Here is an 8,309-nt window from a genome sequence, read left to right as displayed (position 1 = left end):
AAATTAAGAAAGAAAGAAAGAAAGAAGCCCTGTCTTGAAAAAAAAAAACAAAAAACAAACAAACAAAAGAAACCCTGTCTCAAAACCTACTCCACCCCCAAAAAGCAAGCCAAAGATAAATTGTCATCAGCAGCCAACCTCCCCACAGGTGGGTGATTGTGGCTGGGAAGGAAGCTGTGTGGCCCACTGCTTCCTAGCTGAGCTAAGAAGGGCATTTACTTTAAAGTTACCCTGACTTACTGACACCTTCGTCTTCTATTTTTATTTGTGAGGTATTGATACATTTTAAACCAAAGAGAAAGTGGCCAATTTCTACCTGACACCAAATATACCCTCTCCAGGCCCATTCCCATCAGCCACTCCATGGGTGAGATTTCTGCTCACTCATTTTAGAAACAACTCAAAGAATGTGTCATTATTGAGTGAGGCTGACCAAGTATTAAGACAGCACACTGTGGTTCTTTGCAGAAAAGCAGCTTCTGAGTCACTTGCTATATTCCAAGTGGGTCACCACATTCAGTCCTCACACAGTCCACTGTCAAGTGTGAATCTGCTTCAGGTCAGATAGCAGGAATAGGAGCTGCCCTGCCATTGGAGGCCCCGCCCACAGTCAGAGCTCTTGTAGCAGCCTAGACATGGTACCTGATGTCTCACAAGGATGCCCATTTACAAAGCCCTATTGAGAATACCAGACTTCCTGTGAGTATATACAGATGGTGATTTAGAATGAGGCTTGCAGTTATCACTTACGAATGTTGACATGTCAGCCTAGCAGATCGCCAATTAAACGAAGATCAAATTCTCCCATAGAAAGAGAACGACACATCTCTACTTGCAGTCCTTGCATGTTGAGCATCCCTAACCCTAAATATTCCAAAATCTCCAAAGTTCAGACTCTATTAGTGATGCTCAACTGATAGTGTTTATGCAAATATTCTAAAATTCAAAACCCTTTTAAATCTTCTGCTCTCAAACACATCAGATAAGAGCTATCAAGCTTCAGTCTCCTTCTGAATATAAGAAGGCAGAGGTCTGGAAGGCTTATGTTACTTTGCCTCAAGTCACACAGTCAGTAATCCAGCAGGGTTTAACCCTGGCCCTGTGACTCCAAATACCGCATTCTTAGCAAAAGTACAACTTATAAACTTTTGTCTGCCCCATGAAATACTTGTGTTTATCTTACCATGTGAATTACCCACCACTGAGTACAACTGGTCTTCCTGGAAGAAGCTGGGTGGTTATACTATGGTTTTGTCCACTCCCTGGCACACAGCACACCCCAGTTTGAGACACTTAGCACTGGGCTAGTTAGTGGTTCTACTTGAAATAATAAAAGGAAACCGCAGTTCATTGCCTTTTTTCCCCTGAGCATCTATATTTTGAATAGAGGTTTTGAGGAAGCCAGGAAAGCAGTTGAAGAACCGAAGAACTAGTTTTTCACTTGAGAAGAAGCCAATTCAGGCTCCTGGGTGCAAACAACCCTCACTGCACTGTGGTTCCTTTCTCAGTCACTGTTATGTAAATGATCCCTGTCTTATACACTGAACCTAAGGACTTTGTCAAAGTATGGTCTAAGTTCCTGTACAGCTCAAAGTAGAAAAGTCCATTTGTATATCTAGTTCTCCTTGCCTGAATCATTTAAGGAGTGGGCCATCTTTGTTCCAAATATAAAAGTAGGAATTTAAAGACACTGGAACAGTATTGCTATTGTTTCGTTGTATGTGTAATTGACTCTAAGAACTATCTGTTAACTTCCAAAAGTTCATGACATAGTGAAGAAAAACACTCAGGAATTTTGTAAGCAGCATGTTAAGTAGATGTGGGAAGATGCCATGGTAAAGTGCCATGTTGTTAGTTTACAGTAACTATTAAACTGGTCAAAGTGCAGCTGATGGGGAAGATGTGAGAGGTACAGTAGTGCCACTTCTCGGCTTAGGTAGACATAAGTGTCTGTTATCACCTGGATGCTTTCATATTCTGTAATCACCATGTTCATCGTGACAACATCCAGAAATGCATCTGACAAGGTCTGCCTGCCAATAATATGGAAAGCATTTGGTTTTTAGGTAAAGACTACCATTTCCAGATTGTTGCACGGACTATGAGATGATAGATTATAGAGGAATAAGAGCACAAACATTGGGACAATACCTCTCATGTCCAGATGAGCCATGCAGGATGTAAGACCTCCCTTCTGAGTAGGAAAATCACAAGTTAAACAGGCCTGTGGGCAAGGTAGGTTGTTGACCTTCCACCTCACCCTGTTCTCAGGCCTCCTCTAGACTCTGCTTGGTCTGATGAGGCATTCTGCAGCTGCTAGCCTAGCAGGGCTTGGCAGTGTGCTATAAAACCTCAAGTAACCAGTAATTCTCACTAGGAGAATCAGAGCCAAAAACATCTAAAGGGAACAGATAGTTGACACTGTAGCCGTTGAGTGTCAGTGAGTGATCTAAGCACTAAGTGCCACCGTCCTCAACAAGAAGGAAGCTCCCAGCTTGGGAATGGCTAGGGATTTAAGGATGGCTGGGTCTCCTCCAAGTATAAGAGAGAGAACCTCCCAAGAGAAAAGCACTTGAAACACAAGGCCTCAGGGTGGGTACATATCCATATCGAGGCTTCCTGGCAAAGATATGGGCTCAATTTGGAAGAAACTCAAGAGCAACAAGCTAGAAGGTCACTCCATTACATAGGAAAGGGCAAACATTCGTGAGACTCGATGACCTACTCCCAGGTTTTTTTCCCCAGGGCAGAGCATCTATCAGATCCCACTGTCAGGTATCTTCTTCCAAGGCTGATCGCCTGCATCTCTCATTTCAGATTCATGACAGATGCTGCACGCCGAGAACAGGAATCCCTGAAGAAGAAGATTCAGCCGAAGCTTTCACTAACCCTGTCCAGCTCCGTGTCTCGAGGGAATGTGTCCACTCCACCACGCCATAGCAGCGGAAGCCTTACTCCCCCTGTGACCCCGCCCATCACTCCCTCCTCTTCATTCCGCAGCAGCACTCCAACAGGTAAGCCCCTAGCTGGGGACTCAGACCCACAACTTGGATCCTTTATTCACCTTACACTGTGTCCATTCATTTATTTGTTACCTGTAAGCCATTACAGAATATGTGCCTGACTGTAGTGATAATTTTATAGGTTTTTAAGACCTTACCATTATTGTGTGTAAAGTGGCAACCTTGTTTAATTTGCTCATTTTTCTGCCTGGGACAAGGGTAAGGTGCCATGCCAGTTCATCTGTACACAGTGGGACGCTGGGACATTCCTTATACTTGTTTCCCAATTTTTGCTTATTCTTGAAATTTTTCTTAATTAAATGAGAAACAAAGTCATGTGGGTCCTACATGTCAGAGAGTGAGCTACAGAAATGAGCAAGCCCCATTTCCATCTTACACCTGGTAAATATCGGCACCTTCCCAAGTGTGGCGATGATTAAACACTGAAAGAGGGTCGGAGCTGAAGATAAAGACATCAACTCAATTCCTGCCTAAAGCAGACTGTAGTGTGGGGGGCTCGTGGGCCTGACAACTGAGTTTCTTAGTAGATCTCTGCTAAGTTCATTTGTTTGCTACAGCACCCTTCTATCTCACCAGGTTGGGAGCATCCAGAGGGCACTGGAAGCCCTGAGTTGCTCATGTACTCCCTTCAAGGCAGAGTATAGAGCAGGGATTGGAGACTGGGAAGGTCCTTCTTTGCTTTATCTGAGAAGCAGATTCCCACCCCTCCCATTGTAGGATCATGGACTATCACTAATCAGAGAAGTACACATAAGTACAGTGCTGTTGTCTTGAATTGTGTCATCTAGAACTCAGTGACATGAGCAGCTCCAGGTCAACTAGCGGAAGAAGCTCATGGGAAGAGCAGTGCAGTCAGTAAGGCATAGTTGGGGAAGGAGCGTCACTGGAAAAGGGGGCAGGAAGTGTGTTCCATTGTACGACAGCCTCACGTGGGTGAGCCTGCATGCCCCACAGCAAGCAACATTGGAGACAGAAGAGGAAGCTGAGGTGGTGGCAGGGCCCAGGACACCAGGGATCATGTTCGAGATTCTGGCCAATCCTAAGAGAAAAGTCATTTAAGATGGCACCAGCATCCCTTTGGCATCGCCTCCCTGCCTGAGACCTGCAGGTCCCATAGTTCCCTATCTCGTTTCCTATCAAGGGAAGTGGCCAGTTTTACTTCTCATTCATTAATTCGCAAAATATTGGGGTAAGGGACTCCCCGGAGTCTGGGAAGATGCTAAGTTCAACAGAGTTAAAGGAGGGTCCTCAGTGGGCATGATTACACCCCAAGGAAGGCCCCAGAGAGTTCCCAGGATTCCTGACTGTTATTAGGAGACTTTTATCTCATGATGGATGGACATCCTCAGTTCAGCCATGATGGAGCACTTTGAAGACCGGAAAGGTGTAGCAAGTAAGGGACCAGAATTTTCTCCGAGCTCTTTATTCATAAATGCCACTACCCTAATCAGGTCACAGAATACTGGAGCTTACCAGATATTACAGGCTGAGTTAAAGACTTGGCATCATTTTAACGTTTTGGGTCATGGGGGTATGGCCTCAGGATGTTCTTGTGTTCTGTATTATGAACACTGGCTTTCAGAGTCTTTGAGTGTTATCCGCCATGTAAATCTGAAGAGTGGCAGAACTAGGCATGGAGAGTGCTGGCTCCTTTTCTCTGGGGTTCCCTATAGTAGTTATTCAGGTAGGATATGAATTGTGGGGGCCAACAGTCTCCAGCAGAATGTGTTTCACACTTGAGGTAATGTAGACTGTGACTCATGGCCAACACCAGGTAAACAGGACTGCCCCAATTAGAAACAGGCTCCCTGAGCCCTATGAAAACCAGGACAGTTCGAAGTGAGAGTTTAGTATTTTTCATGTAAGAGTTTTTGCAAGAAATGGAATCATTTCTTTTCCTTTGGTTATAAAAAAAAAATTTATGACACTGTCCATTTTAGCAATTTCCCACCAAAAGAATTAATTTATGTCCTGGGAAAGATGTATCATTTTCAGTCTGTCAGGATCACTGTTAAGTTATTTGCTGCTTGAAGAACATTCCACATAAACATCAAAAATCATCAGGGGAAATGGTTTCTTAAGCCCCTGCCCTGCTCAGTGTTGGCTGTGGGTGTTTTCGCTGTTCCGAATGTTATTTTACCTGTAGCTAGGGGATCAGCCTTTCTGCTTGACTCATGTGGTTCTAGCCTTTTCCATTGCCAGGTTGTAAATAATATCCTGCAGCTCCGCCTCCTGAGTCCACTCTTCCAGCTCTCACGTTCAAGGTGCAGTCCTGGGTTGGAAGTAGTGGTCACTTTGTAGAACATTTCATTTATAAATATTGTAAAGATATGCTCTCTGAACAGCCTGGAGCCTAGTTTTTCAAATGTTTTTTAGGTGGTTTGGGCATTGACATTTGCTTTATAGACTTGGAGAATCTGCCACCATGGGGACAGGTGGGCATGGTGTGTCTCAGCGAGAGTGAGCATCTTCCATTACACAGGCACAAGTTGACATCATAGAGATAGAAAAATATAAAAATGAAGTTCAGTTCTCTGAAAACAAGGTGTCAGAATAGTCCCATTTTTGTCCTCTAGGAATGACAGTATCAGAGCAGTTTCTAAGGGGGAAGGCAGCTTACATTCCTGTTTACTGTTCATGCTCGCTGCGTTCTTTCTGTGTGGTTCTGTGCTCAGCCCTCCACCAGGGCCATACTGCTGTCCCCATGTGTGGTAAAGGAGATCTGTGAGTGGCACTCTGCATTCCCATCCGTGGCTGTCTTTTGGAGAATGTACTCTTTCTGGTTTGCCGCGATGCCATCATAACTAGTATTACACTGAGGTCTTTAAAACATCTGTTGTTGCTGTTGTTATTTTGAGTCAGGGTCTTATTTAGGCTAGGCTGAACTAAACTTACTATGTAGCCAAGGCTGCCCTTGAATTCTTGATCCTCGTGCCTCTTCCCCCAGAGAGCTGGGATTATAAATGTACACCGCCATACCCAGAGTGTCCCTTTGATATTGTTCCTGTAATAATTAGTGTTCAGGAGTCTGGAAGTTCTGCATTAGGACTTATTGTCTATGGCCCTCCTGAAATTTCTTTGCATAACATTGTGTGTGTGTGCTGTGCACACTTGAGTATGTGCTTATGTGTATCAGAGGACAATCTTCAGGAGCCATTCTCTCTATTCTGTGGGTCCTGGGGATTGAACTTGGGTCATCAGGTTAAGCAGCGAGTGCTTAAGTGCCTTTACCTGCTGACTCATCTTGACAGCTATTGGCCAACTTTTGATCTTTGTTTTGATTGAGGTGTGAGTATTTGCAAACTGAAACTCCCTGTTTTGAGAGCATATAGCAGTCTGGGGGAGCGTAAGACCCTCAGTGCAGAAACACAGGGCACCGTTCTCAGTCATGGGAGTCCTTGCCAGGATAACACAGGGGAACTGGGTCGGAGGTCTCCGATGCATTGCTTTAGTGGCAGGGCTATGATCCAATGCCTTGTGTGTCAGCCTTACCTTCACACAGCATACATCTCACAGCCATGCAGTTCAGAAGCAATGAAAGCAAAGGCTGTCCTCTGAAACTGTTTTTTCATTGTCTTTCACTGACTATCTTTTGGGGAATTATGAGGGGTATTTTAGACAGGTCTTATGATAGCCAAAGCCACTGTCAAACTCACTCTGTAGTTTAGGTCAACCTTAATCTCCTGAGCCTGTTGCCTCAACCTCCCAAATGTTGAGATCATAGATGAGTACTTCCATGCCCAGCTGCTTAAAATTCTTATTAGACCTTCAGCTAGCGAGCCAGCCAGCCAGCCAACCAACCAATCCAGCAATTTAACTTGATTCTGCCAGACTCAAAACACAAGGCACATAAAGGCCCTGGAACTGCAGTTCACCCTCAGCCGACCATACCTCTGTTTACCACACTCACTGCTCACACTACTGGATATAGTTTAATGAGTTAAATTAAGATTCTGTCTAAGGGTGAGGTGACTCCAGAGAACTGCTACTTGCATATTCATGATTACAAACAAGCTAGTTGTTAAAGTGTCACCTCAAAATTGGTCAGGGTGGTAGAGTTTATACAAATAAGCTTGTCAGGCATTATGTATCGTTACTTTACTGTGATATCCTTTCAGTGTCTGAGTTCTTCGATCTGTTCTTAATTCACAGGATCCTAATCTAGATCGAATCTATAAAGAGACCTAAAAAATTCAGTGGTCACCAATTAATAAAGAGTAACCAGAGGAGTACACAGCAGCCATTCACAGCAATATCACAGGTCACCATCAATGGGATGGGAGCATCTTCACATTGCATTGGTAAATGTAGGTAGTTGGAAAGATGAATAATAGACTGGTATTACTGCAGAAACGTCTGTACTGTTTTAGTTTATTTCCTGTTCCTATTAGTATGCTCTTTAGTATTTCTTTATGTTGTTTTTACAGTAAGTTGTTCAAATGAAAAACATTTTTAAAAATTGCATAAGTTCCTAAATCACAGCAAGTCATTTTTAAAAATACAATATTGAGGACAATCCAGAAGATGACTTCAGGATGCCCAATGGCTCCATCATCCCCTTAGACAGCTCCGAGGAGACCCTTTTTCACTATGGAATGACATGGCAAGTCAACAGGACAGGCCTCCTGGGGAAAAGGACAGATCCCCTGCCTGCCAAGTTCACCCCCATCTTTCTGTCCCAACTGTCAATCAGAGCGCCTTGGGTGAAGACTTGACCTCCGGGTGCAAAGGCGACACACAGTGCAAGTTTGACGTTCTGGCCATGGGGAACAGAACGATTGGACAGAGCACCAACTCGATCTTTAGTGGGTTCCAGCATGTGAACGGCACACTCAATCAGTACCCACCCTTTATCAACTGCAGCAGCAAGATTCAAGCCTACAAGGGGCGGACAGTGACCACTGAGATCACCAGCGACTCTAAGGATGTCACACTCAGCCTCTCCAACAACTGTCGTGGCTTCGAGCTCTTTGAAAATGGGAGTTTGCAGTGGACACCGACATCCAAAGAAGCATGTACCCTGGAGATTCTAGCGACAAATGTCAGGACTAACTTGTCATCGGTACTCCAGCCCAAGATTGTGGCTTGCTTCTGCAGTAAGGAGGAGCAGTGTTTGTACCATGAGACCAGCACAGAGGGCAATTCTTCCCTTGAGGTGACCAGCTGCAAGTGTGATGGGAATACCTTTGGCCGCTTGTGTGAGTACTCTAAGGATCCCTGTGATGAGCCATGCTTCCCTAATGTGACCTGCATTCCTGGGAAGGGCTGTGAGGCCTGCCCTCCAGA

General features: G+C 44.6%; 1 protein-coding gene across 2 annotated transcripts in view; it reads left to right on the top strand.

Moving 5' to 3' along the window:
• The window catches only part of Jazf1 (JAZF zinc finger 1), a 323,397-nt gene that overhangs the window by 267,787 nt on the left and 47,301 nt on the right, over positions 1-8,309 (top strand). For both annotated transcript variants that reach the window (XM_031381937.1, XM_031381938.1), the window contains exon 3: positions 2,818-3,014. In XM_031381937.1, coding sequence (XP_031237797.1) covers positions 2,818-3,014 — 197 coding nt within the window. The remainder of the gene's footprint in view (positions 1-2,817; positions 3,015-8,309) is intronic.

This window comes from Mastomys coucha, unplaced genomic scaffold (genome assembly GCF_008632895.1).
Source record: "Mastomys coucha isolate ucsf_1 unplaced genomic scaffold, UCSF_Mcou_1 pScaffold20, whole genome shotgun sequence".
NCBI lineage: Eukaryota > Metazoa > Chordata > Mammalia > Rodentia > Muridae > Mastomys > Mastomys coucha.
Note: the sequence above shows the minus strand (reverse complement) of the source record. Positions and strands in the feature narration are given on the sequence as shown.